The sequence below is a fragment of the Musca domestica genome, unplaced genomic scaffold (assembly GCF_030504385.1).
Source record: "Musca domestica strain aabys unplaced genomic scaffold, Musca_domestica.polishedcontigs.V.1.1 35, whole genome shotgun sequence".
Classification (NCBI taxonomy): domain Eukaryota; kingdom Metazoa; phylum Arthropoda; class Insecta; order Diptera; family Muscidae; genus Musca; species Musca domestica.
Window position 1 is genome coordinate 5,587,043 of NW_026712315.1, and position 15,019 is coordinate 5,602,061.

The 15,019-nt window shown below is 35.8% G+C and overlaps 1 protein-coding gene across 3 annotated transcripts in view; it reads right to left on the bottom strand.

The window, feature by feature from the left end:
* The window catches only part of LOC101895781 (protein FAM13A), a 175,629-nt gene that overhangs the window by 30,088 nt on the left and 130,522 nt on the right, over positions 1-15,019 (bottom strand). The window contains exon 1 of one of the 3 annotated variants that reach the window (XM_005184609.4): positions 3,026-3,290. The exons of 1 other annotated variant lie outside the window; for it this stretch is intronic. In XM_005184609.4, the coding sequence (XP_005184666.1) occupies positions 3,026-3,037 (12 nt within the window). In that variant the 5' untranslated portion in view covers positions 3,038-3,290. Of the gene's footprint in view, positions 1-2,533; positions 2,985-3,025; positions 3,291-15,019 lie in introns of those variants that run through there. One more of the 3 variants, XM_005184608.3, reaches the window with a different exon arrangement.

Below are 15,019 nucleotides of genomic sequence, written 5' to 3' on the forward strand. Positions count from 1 at the left end.
GCGTCGTGAGGGGAGTTTTTTTTGTGTACTAAAAGGACCTTTATAGACGTCCCAAAAGGAGCTTTTGTAGACGTCCTAAAATTAGCCTTTATAGGCCTCATAAAATGAGCCTTTACAGGCCTCCTAAAATGAGGCTTTATAGGCGTCCTAAAAGGAGCCTTTATAGGCGACTTAAAAGGAGCATTTAGGACCGATGTTAAAGGTGGGAAATCAATAGGCCTTTCCAAATAAGCCTTTTTAGGCAACTTAAAGAGAGCTGCCTGTGGGGGTGAACGAAGGTATTCAAAGAATCCGAAGGTTTGCCGCCAATCGTAATATGATTTTCTTCTTTTGAAAGTCTTTCGCTGGCGGCAGCCCCTTTAAAGGATCTCCATAGACGTTTAGAGATCATATGCAAACATTTAAAATATCTTCAGTACATAGAACATATCTTTAGGTGGTATTCGGCCAATAAAAAAAACTTAAATAAGTCTCCAGAAAGAAAACCTCCCGAAAACTTGAAGAAAATGTTTCAGCATATTGAAGACCTTCTAAGGGTATTCATTGTAGCCGCCAAACAGTACTTGTGAATAAAAGAATCTCTTCCCTGTTTCGCTAGGAGAAATTAAGCGAAATCATGTCAAGAGAAGATTTTCTAAAGATTTTCGGTCTATGGAAGATTTGCGAAAGGTCTTCGGTCCATAAAATAAATAAGAAGGTTGGATCTCCGCTTCCTCTAAAAACATTTGAAAAAATGTTCTTTTCTTTTTGAAGGACCTATGCAGAGTCTTCTGTCTACAAATGAACTTCGAAAGGCCTTCAGTCTACAGAAGATTTTTTAAAAAGCCTTCGGTCCTTAGGCATCTTTCAACAAATCTACTTCCTTTAAAAACCTTTGAAAAAATGTTCCTTTTTAAGAACCAGTAGAAAGTCTTTTTGAATTTTCGAAATGCCTTCGGTCCAACAAGATTTTTAGAATTGAACTTAGGTTTGCTAATTTTATAAATTCTTCTCAAAAAAAACTTCAGTGTAGACCCAGATTATATGTATCATAGCAGGTATAGTACGGGTTTGACGATTTTTACAGTCCTAGTCAAATTTGCCAACTAATACGATTGTAATTTTAAATTTTAGAGATTTATTACCGGCGAAAAATGCCTACTTAGGGTCCACGTTTTGATGTCTTTGTCCTCCAAGGAGCTTCGAAAAAACAAAGAAGATGTTTAAAAGGTCTTCGGTCTTTAGACCCCAATTTAAACGGTCCTCAGCTTTTAAAAGACTTTTAGAAGGTCTTCACAGAAAAAAATTTCCGTGTAGGCCCAGATTGTGCCATAAGTCCTAGTCAACTTTTCCAACAAAAATTACTGAAATTTGAGATTTTTGAGATTTATTTAAAAAAAGACCACCTGGTGGAAAATGCCTAGTAAAAGTCCACATTTTGACGTATCTTTCTTCACAGCAACTTCAAAAGACCTTCAAAGGGTCAAATTTTTAAATAATTATAACTCTAATAAAATATAAATTTTAAGACCGATTTTCTTCAAATTGAATTGAAATATTGAGATGTGCCGTGTTCGATGATCATTTCGCGTTTACGAACTAAGTGGATATTAAAAATGTTGACCCGTAGTGGGGGAGGTACTGGAAAGAGTGGACCCACATATATACCAATCTCACACCAGACCTTGACTTATAAAAAGAATTCCGATGTTTGTAATTTAAAAGCAATCGGACTCTTACATCACATTTTTTAAGAGTTAAAAATTATCCAAAATTTTGACCCTTCCATTTGTCCATTTTCGCACCAGACCTAACACTGATGCAAATATTGTCATTTGCAGAAGTTTAACCAAATTTAATGACCCTGTCTTGTTCTATGAGATGAATTATTTTCTGTGAAATTTTTGAGTTTTTTTTTTTTTTTTTTGAGGGGGGGAGGTACAAGATGGAGTGGACCGATATTTCCAATCTCTAAACTCGATCTAAATTTGACAATAATATTTCGATGTATTAAGTTTTGATCAAATCGGATACTCCCCTCGAGAGTTAGACAGACATCCTTACATCGACTCCCAACGGAGTCTGAAACGGATTTGGTTCGAAGAGACCTGGGGTCTTAAAACATTATTTCGATGAGGTACGTTTTTGCCGTTTCAAATGATATATACACCCCCTGTAGCCATATGGCTGAGGGTATAAAAACGGACATTGGTTAAAGGTAGACACTTGTCGAGAACACCGACTGCTACTCTTCAACTTGGTTTACTTGTTTTTAAAACAAAATTTTCATTTAAAAAAAAAATATATATATAAAAATTTATATAAATTTTTTAATTTTTTTTTTAAATATATATTTTTTTAATTTTTTGTTAAAAAAATTTAAAAAAAATATATAAAAAAATTTAAAAAATAAATAAAAATACATCAGTATATTTTTTTATAAATATCTTTTTTATAGATTTTCTTTAATTTTCTCTTAATTTCAATTTTTTCCTCTATAATTTTATCAAATATAAATATATCCTTATATAACAAATTAAAATAAAGTGCATACCAAAAAATAGCTTATTATCCTTGGTGTCATTGTGGTTTTTGTTGTTGTTAGTAGTTGTGGTTGCAGTTATCACAGGGCAATTAGTAGGGCTATGTACAATTTTTTATATTTTTTATTTTGTTAATTTTTCAATTATTTTCTCAAGCATGCACTCAGATTTGTAATTTTTGTATCATTTTTTTTTTCAATATCAAAACAGCAATGTCGGTTATCTTGTGATTTTTTTTATTAGGCACTGTCAGTTTTAATAAAAAAGATAAAAAAATTGAAATTGCCTTTGCTTCACATTCACTTGCAATTGAATTTAATTAAATTCAATTTAAGAGATGAAAAAAAACTTATTTCATGCAGTTATAACTTATGTAAAGATATTTTATAAGTTTTCTTTGTTTTTTTTATTTTTTGGTTACGTTTTTTAAATTTTAGTTGTTATTTGGATTAGTTAGCAGGTGTGTCGTTTTTTTTTTTAATTTTTATCTATTGCAAAATTACCATTAACAACATGATTTTTTCTTAAGTCTTGATTTCTGCCTTGTCTTTTAGAGATAACAATTTTTCTTTATTTTTTAATCAATTTAAAAGTTGATTTTCCCGTCTTTTTATTATTATTTTATTTTTGATTTAATTCAATCAATTTTAATTTAATCGCTTTTAATTTTTATCTTTTCTTCACTGTTTTTTTTTTTATTAAATTTTATATTTTTGCTCTTTCAACTTGCCACAGTGCTCCTCACTGTGCAAAATCTAAAACACAAATAATTACATTTTCTCCCAGTCAAGGCAAAATATATGCAAAAAAAGATCGGCCAACCCTCTGCAGCTGCCGGTCTCCCGAACTGTTTTTCTTTTTTGCACTGCGCCTGCCTACGAAAAAAGTGATCGCCATAAGATAACACACAGCACACTAGTGAGACATGCCACACACACAGAGCATTAGACATACGCACCCACCGAAATGAGAGCAAATCAACCACCGACAACCATCGGCCACCGTTTCCAAGAAACTTCTCCAATGTTAAACGAAGATTCTCCGCTCCCTATGCGAAAACAAAAACACGAGTTTCCATTGTTCTCAAACAAAATGGAATATCAGCTCTTTTCTTTGGCTCTCACTCCCTCTCTCTCTATCTATGGCGCCTTATCATAACACTACCTCTCTGGGCCATTGTTTATTTTATTCTTGTTTGTCGGTGCTGTTGTTGTTTTTCTTACGCCAGCCTAGCTACCTGTTCTCAAATGCTCATCATCAAGTAAAAGAAATTAGTGGCAGGCCTGCCGACAGCCGGTCTCCCCAATCTTTGGCCGTGTTCGTTGTGCTGTAGTCGTCGTTGTCTTCGTTTATTTACCCATGCATGGCATGGTAAATTTTTGTAAACAAAACTTCGGCTTATGTTCTCACATCATGTGTACGTGAGTACGAATGTGTGTGTTGGGTTTTGTTTTTGTTGCCTTTGATTTGTTTACCGTGATTCCATCCAACCAAAAGAGAGGCACAGTGGCCTGAGATTAACACAAAACGACAAAATTCATTTTATTTTCAAAACAAATTTAAAATCCAAGTGGAGTGGAAATTTCCAATGCTTCTGCGAGCCAATTAACGCAGGTAGCCAAGCCAAACTTGGATATTTCCTTTGTCATGGCAATGCCACTCTGTCACTCATCCACTCGACGCCGCTTGGCTTTTATTGACGAAAAATATTGAAGACAAACAAAAATAAGCCACGATACAAAAATAGATTATTTTTCCTTAATTAAAAATAGGTTTCAAAACAGACACACGCAGGCAGCTACATGTTTATATTTTTTCGGTCTTTTGTTTAAACAACTGCAAACACACACCTAATTAAAAGAGTTATAGAATGGAAAATAATAATTAATATGCGGACTGGACTTTCCGGATTTTTTTCCTGAAAATTCTGTAGAAATAAATCGTTTGTTTTGGGGGTTGGTAGCCAATGTCACACGCCCCATGTACTGTAAGAAAGACTTGTTGTTTTGACTTCAACTCCATGGAAATGTTAAAAATACAATACGAGTTCTAAAGTTAGGCTGAAAAAGCGGAAGATTTTTTCATAGATGCCAAGAAGATAATTTCATAAACAAGAGAGTCTCCGTCTTTTCCTAGAAGATCAGTAGGTCGTATCAAAGAAGAAGGTAAGGTTTTCTTATAGAAGAGCAGAAGGGCAGAATGGCTTATTATAGAAGAGAAAATTGTCTTTTCATAGAAGAGCAGAAGGAAGACGATAAGATAGATCCTCTTTTAGAAGAGCAATAGCATCACGATAAGGTCTTCTCTAAGAAGACTGGTCTTGGAAGGTCTTCTCTTAGAAGACGAGAAGGTCTTTTCATAGAAAAGTTGAAGGGCTTCTCTTTGATGACCGATTTTCTATGTTTTTGAAAAATGAGAGGGCGTCTCAGAGAAGAGCGAGAAGGTCTTTTCATGGATGAGCAGAAGGTCTTATCAAAGAAGACGAGAAGGTTTTCTTAGAGAAGACGAGAAGGTCTTATTAGATAAGGCGAGAAGGTCTTCTCAGAGAAGACGAGAAGGTCTTCTCAGAGAAGGCGAGAAGGTCTTCTGAGAGAAGGCGAGAAGGTCTTCTCAGATAAGGCGAGAAAGACTTCTCAGAGAAGGCGAGAAGGTCTTCTCAGAGAAGGCGAGTAGGTCTTCTCAGAGAAGGCGAGTAGGTCTTCTCAGAGAAGGCGAGTAGGTCTTCCAGAGAAGGCGAGTAGGTCTTCTGATAGAATAGGAGAAGGTCGTCTCAGAGAAGACGAGAAGATCTTCTCAGAAAAGACGAGAAGGTCTTCTTAGAGAAGACGAGAAGGTCTTCTCAGAGAGGACGGAAAGGTCTTTTCAGAGAAGACGAGGAGGTCTTCTAAGAGAATACGAGAAGGTCTTATCAGAGAAGAAGATAAGGTAAGGACGAGAAGGTCTTCTCAGAGATAACGAGAAGGTCTTCTCATAAAATACGAGAAGGTCTTCTCATAGAATACGAGAAGGTCTTCTCATAGATGACGAAAAGGTCACAGAATACGAGAAGGTCATAGAATACGAGAAGGTCTTCTCATAAAATACGAGAAGGTGTTCTCATAGAATACGAGAAGGTCTTCTCAGAGAAGGCGAGAAGGTCTTCTCAGAGAAGGCGAGAAGGTCGTCTCATAGAATGGGAGAAGGTCGTCTCATAGAATGAGAGAAGGTCGTCTCGTAGAATAGGAGAAGGTCGTCTCGTAGAATAGGAGAAGGTCGTCTCGTATAATAGGAGAAGGTCGTCTCGTAGAATAGGAGAAGGTCGTCTAGTAGAATAGGAGAAGGTCGTCTCGTAGAATAGGAGAAGGTCGTCTAGTAGAATAGGAGAAGGTCGTCTCGTAGAATAGGAGAAGGTCGTCTCGTATAATAGGAGAAGGTCGTCTCGTAGAATAGGAGAAGGTCGTCTAGTAGAATAGGAGAAGGTCGTCTCGTAGAATAGGAGAAGGTCGTCTAGTAGAATAGGAGAAGGTCGTCTCGTAGAATAGGAGAAGGTCGTCTCGAGAAGGTCTTCTCATAGAATAGTAGAAGGTCGTCTCAGGTAAGACAAGAAGGTCTTCTCAAAGAAGACGAAACTGGTTTCTCATAGAAGAACGGAACCTCTTCTCAGAGAAGACGATAAGGTCTTCCATAGAAGACGATAAGGTCTTCCATAGAAGACGATAAGGTCTTCAATAGAAGACGATAAGGTCTTCAATAGTAGACGATAAGGTCTTCAATAGAAGACGATAAGATCTTCAATAGAAGACGATAAGGTCTTCTCACAGAAGCCGAGAGAGTCTTCTCCGAGAAGACGAGAAGGTGTTCTCATAGATGCCGAGAGAGTCTTCTCCGAGAAGACGAGAAGGTCTTCTCATAGATGACGAGAAGGTCTTCTCATAGAAGATGAATAAGTCTTCTCATAGAATACGACCTTGTCTAGCCATCTCCAACTTGTGCGGGAAGACAGCGATTTTAGCCAAACTTTAAGTCCTCACTTGGTGAAGGATATAAAATTACGTCAAAGTCGATTTTAATTAAAAAAAATGTTTTTTTTTTTTTTTTAATGAAAACAACCCACAGTGCCAATTAAGTGCATAAAATGTCTTTATTGATTTACTACAGCCTATCTATGTAGATATGTATGTGTGTGTTTGCATTAACTGATAAATTGACAAAGGTAGAACAATAAATGTTTTGCTTTTGTTTTTGGCTTGGAGTCTAGAGAATATTTATGATATCTGAGAAGAAGAGAATTATATAGAGCAGTAAAACCAAAAATGAGCGTGAGTATCTAGAATAGTGTACTCTGTACTCTCTCATTGACAATTTTAGTAGGGGGTGGGTGGGGAGCCATGGGCCTTAAGCTGTATGCACAAATGCATTGAGGCAATCCAATGGTAAACAAAGTCAAACAATTGTTTACACATACCCAAATGTACGTATGTATATAAATATATATGTGTGTGTGTGCGTGTATACAGAAGTCTGATTAGGGGGTTTATAAGAGCCTCTTTTCCTTTGTATATCAGACTGGTCATCAATTCTACCACTTGTCATCCGGGGATTAGATAATTTTTTGCAAATATTTAAATATGGATTTATAGAAGTACTCATACCTCTACATATTTACAAACATAGGTATGTATTCAAGAAACACGTACATTTGAAGAACGTTAGTACATTTTAAAGAAATTAAAAAAACAATAGTGTATACCAAGTAAACAAGCTGTTGTTTTTCAGTTGACGTTATTATTCCTCTTTTTTTTCTTATTGTTCTGTGTCTCTTGTTTTTGTTTTTCTTAGATCCCTTTTTATAGATCGCGCATCATAAGATCCCATCATAAGTCTGAAGCTTACATCCATAAACAAAAAGAAAGAAAAAAACTAAATAAAAGCCCAATAAAAAAATTGTTTACGTTTTTCAAACGCTGTACACAAATGAGTGGCGTGAATTTTTTTTATTGTTTAAACGTGTTTTTTTAAAAACATACCTATAGACGTATGTATTTATGATTAACCGAATTAGTTAGGCCCGTTTAGATACTCTGACGACAAATTGTCTAGAGGAGAAAATTTCAAAACTTGTTACCAAGTAGGGGTGATACAGGTTAGACATTTTCTGCCAGATCTGACAATAAAACGAGTTAAAAAACCAGTTAAGAAAGTCTTAAAGTCGGGCGGGGCCGACTTTATGATACCCTACACCACATATCAATTAAAAGTTTTTATGGGAGAATTCAATCATGCACGCTATGATTATAATTATAATTTAAAGTTCAATAGACTAAATATGCCGAAGCATTTGTATCTTTTAAATTCGAAGTTGTATTGCCCATTTGATATATATGGGAGCTATATCCAAATCTGAACCTATCTTGATAAAATTTGGCAAATATATCTCTGAGCTGTATTTCATATATTTCCCTGAATATCGTTGTTACGGAGTGCATATTACGGCTGTGGGTAACAAATATAACAAATCGGATGAACAATATATATGGGAGCTATAGCTAAATCTTAACCGATCTTCACCAAATTTGACGTACTAGCTTCTAGACTTAATTCGATCGCATGTGCCGAATTCCATCCCATTTGGGTAAATATTAGACGTTTGGTGCACAATAAAAGGTAAATCGGACGAAGTTATATATGGGAGCTATATCCAGATCCGAACCGATCTCGATAAAATTTAGTAAGGGTATTTCTGGGCTGTATTTGATATATTTCCCCAAATATTGTTGTTACAGAGTGCATATTACGGTCGCGGAGGACAAAAATAACAAATCGGATGAACAATATATATGGGAGCTATAACTATATCTGAACCGATTTCAATCAAATTTGGCACACTTATTTTCAGGTCTAATTTGGTTGTATGTGCAAAATTCCATACTATTCGGACTGATATTACACGTTTGGTGCACAATAAAAGGCAATTCGGACGAAGATATATATGGAAGCTATATCTAAATTTTTACCGATTATCTCCAATTTCAATAGGGTTCGTCCTTGGGCCAAACAAATGATTTGTGCAAAATTTCATCTGGATCGGGTAATAAATGCAAACTGTAGTTTGTTCACAAAAATACATGTGCAGACGGACGGACAGACATGCATAAATCGACTCAGAATGTGTTTCTGTGCAGATCAACAAAAGGAACTAACTGTTACAAACAAATGCAGGGTAGTAGGGTATAAATATCAGTCGCCTTTGCCGACAGATATATATACTCAGCTAATGTTTGATTATTCAAATATATTTTGACTTCTGTTATGGTGATTCCAATTTTGGACTCTCCATGGAGTAGGTTCCAATGGAATGGGCCAATATTGTCCATTTCGTATCGGACCTAAATAAATATAAAATAAATATTGCGACGTGCCAAGCTGTGGTCTACATTGGTTACTTTTTTCACTTTTTATGAGGTATGTAATAATTTTTAGAAAATATTAAAAGGTGCGTTAGGTTCCAGATATAGTGGACTGAAGTATTCCATTTTTATGCTTCATCTAATACAGATAAAAAAATATTTGTATGGGCAAAAATTAAAATAAAATCGAACATTTAGATCAAATTTAAGGCATAATATTAAATTTCGATAAAATCCGTAATAAGATCAGATTTCTGGTTGATGGAAATATTTAGATATAGCAAGTTGCAAAGAGTCGCTGATTTGTTTTGCAAGTTATGACAGATAAAAGTATTGAAAATTGTGATCCTTTGAGGGTAAGGTACCCGAAGGGGTTCGCAGATCTTCACAACAGATCTTGCGTTAGCAAAAATATTTGGATTTGTGAAACGTTTTATTTTTTAAAATCTTGAACTTTATGGGGGGGGGGGGGGGGGGGTGGGTTAGATACCAGAAGAAATGTTCTGATTCCTCCCATGTTTACAACAGATCTTGTATTGATAGAAATAATGAGGTGTATTAAGTCTGAATAGAGTCGCATGTTATTTTCGCATTTTATGGGATTCATGCACATTCAAAATTTTGACCCTTTGTGGGGGAGGTACCAGAAGGAATGGACCGATATATACTTTCTTTACATCACATCTTGTGTAAGTGGAAATAATAGGATGTGTAAAATATGGAGAGAACCGGATGCTTTTTTTCAGATTTTATGATATGTTTGGTTATTCAATATTTTGACCCCTTTTTGGGGGAGGTACCAGAAGGAGGGGACTGATCTTCACAACAGATCTTGAGTTAATAAAAATATTGTGAACATTTTATTAAAGTTAAACTTATACAAAATTTTGACCCTATGTGGGGGAGGTACCAGAAGACATGGCCCGATTTCTCAGATCTTCGTAATGGATCTTGTGTTGACAGATGTGCCAAGTCAGAAGGAAATCGGATAATAAATTTTGCTTTTTATGAGCTTCTTACATTTTAAAAATTTTGACCCCTTGTGGGGGAGGTACCAGAAGGAGTAGAACGATACATTCCATCTTCACTCCATACCTTAGGCCCATAAAAATATTGTGATGTGTGTAATTTAAAGAAAATCGGATTTTTACATAACATTTTATATGAGTTATAATTTTTCCAAATTTTGAAAAATTAGTCGGGGAGGTACCTCAACGAGTGAACCGATATTTACTATTTTCACATCAGACCTTGTGTAAGTGGAAATAATGGCATGTGTGAAATATGAAGAGAACCGGATGCTTATTTCGGTATTTATGATCGTTTTGGTTATTCAGAACTTTGGCCCTTTGTGGAGGAGGCACCAGAACGAATGGCCCAATCTCTACCATATTTATGCCAGATCTTGTGTTAATGGAGATATTAAGATGAACCAGGTCTGAAGGGAATCGGGTGTTAATTTCGCATTCTATGAGCTTCATGGATATTCACAATTTTGACCATTTGTGGGGGAGGTACCGAGAGGAGTGGATCGATATATTCCATTTTCACACCGGACCTAACACAGACGCAAATATTAGGATTTACAAAATTGGAGCAAAATCGGATTATCCTTTCTTTTTCTCTGCAGAAAATTTATTTTTTTGAAAATTTCGACCTTTTGTGGGGGAGATACCAAAAGGAGTGCACCGATATTGCCCATCTCCGAATTTGATCTAAGTTTGACAACAATATTAGGATGTACCAAGTTTGGATCAAATCGGATACTCTCTTCTAGAGTTATCGTGCGCACCATCCATATAGAGGGACGGACGGACGGACATTGCTAGGCCGACTACAAATGTCCTCAAACGGATTTCGTCAAAAGACACCTAGGTTATAAAACCGTTTTTTTTTTTCATGAGGCACATTTTGGCCGTATTAAATGATATATACCGCCATATGGCTGAGGGTGTAATTCGATAAAGAGGTTCTCAGAAGAAAAAACTGTGCTTTTAGCGGTAATTGAGTCAAACGAGCTTCTACTTCTTCGTCGATTTTTTTGCTTTTGAAAAAATGATCAATGAGTTTGCACCCAAACTAATTTTTATGGGTCAACATCCCACAAGAGCGCCACATTTCATTCAGACTTTCATGCAAACATACATACATACATTCATTTGTATGTATGTATGTATGCAGAAAGTGACATTGAACCATGGATCTCACTAATAAATGACAACAATAGCAGCATAACTGCTGTGTGCACGTATGTATGTTTGTATGTAAGTATTTATGTATTTATGGCTATGCGTCCAGCTCCAATTGATCTCTAGCCCATTGCTCCATTCACTCATCGTCACGAGGTAATTTAAACCAACAGACAAAAAAGCCATCAAAAGACAACAACAACAACAACAACAACAAAAACTAATGACTGGAAGCCACATGTCCGCATAAAGAAAAAAATTTAATTTGTTTGTCATAAAAATACGAAACGAAACAAAACAAAACAAACCCGAAATGACGCACAACATTATTCACTCGGGTTTATGATTTGTTTATGTTCCCCAGCCGTGATGGCCTGATGGGAATACCAAATGGGAAGAGAATTTACAAAAAAAAAAATATATGATAGATGTTATTGTGTTTGAGAAAGACATGCAAAAAACAACAACAACAAGTTAAAAAGCAAAAATTAAAAAAATTCGGCTCAGCCGAACTATGAATACCCTCCATCATTTGGAACGAATTTGGAAATTTTCAAAAAATAAAGTCCAAAAAAAAAATCTGTTCAAATTTTAAAAATACCGAATATAGCCGTTGTATTGGGGTCTATACGACGTGGACCTACATAGGCCTTGTTTGTCATAAGCCATTACAATATTCAAATTCGAAACAATTTTCTGTCACAGGCTATAGCATCCATTACGAACGTCAAATACGACATTTCAAAAAATTTCGGTGGGTATTGTACCTACCGAATATAGGGAGGTACTGATATATGGGGCCTATACGAAGTACTGTACCTGCATAGTCACAGACTGTAGTTTCCATAACGAACTCTAAATACGTAATTTGAAACAATTCCGTTAAATAATGACGCTAAAATCAGCAAAATACCGAATTTTGGGAGGTACCGTTATATGGGGGCTGTACGAAGACCTGGACCTGCAACGATAATTTTTTGTCATAGTATACATTACGAATCTCAAATACCAAATTTGAAACAATTCCGGTAAATAATGTCGCTAAAATCATCAAAATACCGAATATCGGGATGTACCGCGGTATGGGGGATATATGAAGACGTGGACCTACACAGACAATTTTCTGTCTAAGGCTGTAGTATCCATTTCGAACTTCAAATGCCAAATTTAAAACAATTCCGATGAATAATGTCGCTAAAATCATCAAAATACCGAATATCGGGAGGTATTTATATATGGGAAACGTGGACGTGAAAACGTGGACCTACATGGCCCATTTACGAACTTAACCTGCCTACTGGAAAAATAAACACGTGTGCAAAATTTTAGCCTTCTATCTCAATTCGTTCGAAAGATAGCGTGATTACAACAGACAGACAGCCGGACATGGTTAAATCGACTTAGAATTTTACGCTGATCAAGAATATATATACTTTGTTGGGTCTGGCATGAGTATTTCGAGGAGTTACAAACGGAATGACAAAGTTAATATACCCTCCATAGTATGGTGGAGGGTATAAAAATATATGGCCAAAGTGCGTTCTGCACAATAGAAGATCCAATGAAAATTTCGTCTATCCATAGAGTATTAAGAGAAAAATAACATAATTTGTAGAGCAGTATCCTGCACAAGCAAAAATCCTTATATATCATAGCCTTCAAATTCTCTGTTTATAAAAGCTTCCACCTTTAGAGAGCCTTTAAAAAATCTTTAGTATGTAGACAAAAATGTTCTGTCTATAGAAGGTCTTCAGATAGATAACATACATAAGGTCATTTGCTAAATGAGGACCCTTAACAGGTCACGTGTCTAAAAATCCAAAAGAATTTCAAAGGTTTTCTGTTAATAAATGACCCTCAGAATGACATCAGCCTACAAAGAACTTATAGAAGATTTTGTGACTAAAAGGGGACTTAAGAAATCTCCTCTTTATAAAAGAATTTTCCATTTATAGAGAACTTTTTAACGGTGCAAGGGTCTGTGTATTAAGAATTTAAGGAAGGTCGTCTTCTATCTTAAAATTACATTCAGAAGGTCTTCTGTCTATAGATAACTTTCAGAAGGTCGGGTCTTCAAGAGGCTCATTGAAGTTTAGAAATACTTCAAGAGGTCTTTTACCCCTAAAGGATCTTCAAAAAATTCTTCCACTTATAAAGGAACTTCAATGATTGTTTTTCTCATTCAAGAACTTCAGATCACATTATCTGTCTAAAAAAGACGTTCAAGCAGCCTTTAGTCCTTAGAACACATTCACAAATTTTCCGGAGGCACGTTCGTAGTTAATTTGTAACTGATCTCTCAAAAAACGGCTACATAGAAGATCTAATAAAGGTTTGCTCCACACGAGGGCCTCATAAAAGTCCTCTTCAAAGGAGACTTATAAAATACCTTCTCTCCATAGAAAAATTCTCTTCATAGGACAATTCAAATTAACTATGGACCCCCTTAAGGAATATATTATTACATGAAAGACCTTACAAAAGGTATTTCCTTTAAGAAGACTATCTCTAAAGATTATCTCCTAAAGGATATCGCTCTATAGAAAATCTACTTAGAATCTTCAAGGAAGATATCTTGTTGAAAGTCTTCTCCCTATGTGGAGAACCAGTTGAATAAAATGTTTAGAGATACTTACCTTATAGAAGGTATATTCTATGCAGATCATATCATAGTCCTTCACCTTCGTGGCTTTTCTCCCAAAAAAACCTACTTTAGAGCCGTCACACAGAACCTATTTAGAAAATAGACGACGATTTTTATACCCTCAACCATATGGCTAGAGAGGTCATATATCTTTTGATAAGGCCAAAATGTGCCTCATCGAAATAATGATTTTAAACCCCAAGTCTCTTTGGACCAAATCCGTTTCAGGACATTTTCGTTCGATAACTCTCGAAGAGAGTGTTGAGAGATGTGGTCCATCGTAATATTATTATCAAACTTAGATCGAGATCGGAAATGGAACTCCTTCCGCAACCTACCCCACAACAGGTCGAAATTTTCAAATACACTATTTTACTAAACAGAAAGAGAAAGGATAATTCGATTTTGGGCCAAAGAGGCAAATCCTAATATTTGCATCAGTGATAGGTCCGGTACAAAAATGGACAATATCGGTTCACTCCATCAAGTATCTCCCCCACAAAGGGTCAACATTTTGAAAAGTTGAAAGTCTTATAAAAAGTGATGTAAGAGACCAATTGTCTTCAAATCACAATATTTTTAATAATCCCTAGTCCGGTGTGAAGATGGACTATATCGGTCCACTTCTTCTGCCAACTCCCCCACAAGGGGTCAAAATTTTGAATATCCATGAGGCTCATAAAACGTGAAATTAACATCCGATTCCATTCAAACTTGGAACATCTCAATATTTCCATCAACACAAGATCTGTTATAAATATGGTAGTGATCGGGCCATTCCTTCTGGTACCTCCCCCATAAAGGGTCAACGTTTTGAATAACCAAAACAAATTTAAATTCCGAAATAAGCATCCGGTGCTCTTCATATTTCACATATCCCATTATTTTTAATAAAACAAGATATCCTTCGAAGATGGACTATATCAGTCTACTCCTTCTGGTACCTTCCCCAAAAAGGGCCACAATTTTGAATATCCATGAAGCTCATAAAACGCGAAAGTAACATCCGATTCCATTCTGACTTGGATAATCTCAATATTTCCATCAATACAAGTTCTGTAATAAATAGAGATCGGTCCATTTCATCTGTTACCTCCCCCAGCAAAGGGTCAACATTTTGAATAACCAAAACAATTATAGATTCCGAAATAAACATCCGATGTTCTTCATATTTCACATCTCCCATTATTTCTACTAACACAAAATATGCTGTGAAGATGGACTATATCGGTCTACTCCTTCTGGTACCTCCCCCAACAAAGGGTCAACGTTTTGAAT